Raw genomic sequence first — 2,067 nt, forward strand, 5'->3', positions numbered from 1 at the left:
GGCCACGGAGAGAACCATCCAGCTCAACATCTCCTGTGAGTGCTGGAGGGATGGTTGGTCCCTGAGGGCGGATGGGGCTGTGTGTGTAGAGTAGAGGGAGAGAGTGAGGGTGAGCTAAGCTTCAAACACGCAAGCATTCATCTGAGCCCTGGGAGTCCAGGTGGGGAGCGTGCAGGAAGAACAGCAACCTCCATCTTCTCCAGTTTCCACCACCCTCCTTGGGTGCTGGCTCAACTTCCATCCCCCTCCTCACCTCTGAAACGGGCTGTGTCTTTCTATCCCAGATGCTCCACAGAACCTCACCATCCATGTCCTCTCTGGAAATGTCACAGGTAGGAAAGAACCTCTCCTCTCCGGGGTTGTGACCTGCCCCTGGGGCCAACTCTGAACAGACAGGGTCTATCAGAGCTTGACTGAAATCAGATATGGGAAGAGCAAAGATAAAAATGACCGCCTTCCGGGGGCTGGCCCTCTGGCCGAGTGGTTAACTTCGTGTGCTCCGCTGCATGCGGCCCAGTGTTTCGTTGGTTCGAATCCTGGGCGCAGACATGGCACTGCTCATCAAACCACACTGAGGCAGCGTCCCACATGCCACAACTAGAAGGACCCACAACTAAGAATATACAACTATGTACTGGGGGGCTTTGGGGAGAAAAAGGAAAAAATTTTTAAAAAAATGACCACCTTCCTCTCCCCTACCTCCTGTGTGCCTGAGTGCATGCACACACACACACACACACACACACTCTGTTCAAAGTGCATTTCGCCCTACATGGCACTGCCTCTGGTTCTCCTCCTACTCCTCCACCCCAGCATCCTCAGTCTTATTTCCTGCTGCATTCATGGAATCTGCTTCCTGAAGCCGTGGAACTCTCTGTTCTCTCCACCAAACAGTCCAGGCATGTCCCAGTGGACATTGAGCCTCCCCTGAAGAGATGAGGCCCAGACACTTTGGGTCAATGTCCTAGGGTGTAAAGACCCAGCCTTTGAACCCAGACCCAAGCCAATAGGCTAGGGGAGGAGAGGAAGATGCCAACCATATCCTGGAAGGAGGGAGGGATGGAAACTGTCAGCCTCCCAGAGCTCACTGGCTCTTGAGTACACTCTCTCTTTCTTTCTCCAGAACTGAAACACCCAGGGAATGGCTCATGTCTTCAGGTCCTGGAAGGGGCATCTTTGCTCCTGGACTGTGTCACCGAGAGCAACCCTGAAGCCACAGTGAGCTGGGCCAAGATGAATGGGACCCTGAGCCCCTCCCAGGTCAGGAAGCCCAAGATCCTGGAGCTGCCCTGGGTGGAGTTGGAGCATGAAGGCAAATTCATCTGCAGAGCTCAGAACCCACTGGGCTCCCAGCAGGTCTCTCTGACCCTCTGTGTGCACTGTGAGTTGGGTGGGAGGGGACTTGGGAGGCAGGACACCTGGGTCCTGGGGAGGGCAGAGGCATCACTGACCCTTATCCCGCCTCCCCACAGACCCCCCAAAGCTGCTGACACCCTCGTGCTCCTGGGAGGACCAGAGTCTGCGCTGCAACTGCTCATCTCGAGCCCACCCAGCTGCCTCCTTGGGCTGGCGGCTGGGGAAGAGGCTGGTGGTGGGAAACCACAGCAACGCCTCCTTCACAGTCACTTCCAGCTCGATGGGACCCTGGGCCAACAGCTCCCTGAGCCTCAGCGGGGGGCTCAGCTCCGGCCTCAGGTTCAGCTGTGAGGCCATGAATATCCATGGGTCCCAGAACGTCACTGTCCTGCTGCTGCCAGGTCAGAGGCTGAAGTAGAAAGGAGTTATTATTCTAGAAGAGATGAAGCTTGGAGGGAGAGGGGCTGGGGCCTGGACAGAAAGTGATTGCTAGGACAGGTGCTCCATCTCTTGCCTGAACAAGACCCTAGAGCAAGTTCTGCAAGGAGGTGGGAAGACAAGAGACCGAGGCCTGGGAGTGTGTCCTCTAACACCCATCCTCTCTGCAGGCAATTTGGTATCCTCGGCGGGAATGGTTTCTGCAGCTCTTGGAGGTGCTGGTGCCATGGCCTTGCTGTCACTCTGTTTGTGCCTCACCTTCTTTTGCATGTA

At 56.0% G+C, this 2,067-nt stretch overlaps 1 protein-coding gene across 1 annotated transcript in view; it reads left to right on the top strand.

Annotated features, from left to right (window-relative positions):
- Position 1: 1 nt before the first annotated feature.
- The window catches only part of LOC124250315 (sialic acid-binding Ig-like lectin 5), a gene marked incomplete at its 5' end in the record, with an annotated part of 13,277 nt that continues 11,211 nt past the window's right edge, over positions 2-2,067 (top strand). The window contains 5 exons of the mRNA XM_046682122.1: positions 2-35; positions 285-332; positions 1,124-1,381; positions 1,473-1,757; positions 1,965-2,064. Coding sequence (XP_046538078.1) covers positions 2-35; positions 285-332; positions 1,124-1,381; positions 1,473-1,757; positions 1,965-2,064 — 725 coding nt within the window. The remainder of the gene's footprint in view (positions 36-284; positions 333-1,123; positions 1,382-1,472; positions 1,758-1,964; positions 2,065-2,067) is intronic.

Source organism: Equus quagga, chromosome 13, assembly GCF_021613505.1.
Source record: "Equus quagga isolate Etosha38 chromosome 13, UCLA_HA_Equagga_1.0, whole genome shotgun sequence".
NCBI lineage: Eukaryota > Metazoa > Chordata > Mammalia > Perissodactyla > Equidae > Equus > Equus quagga.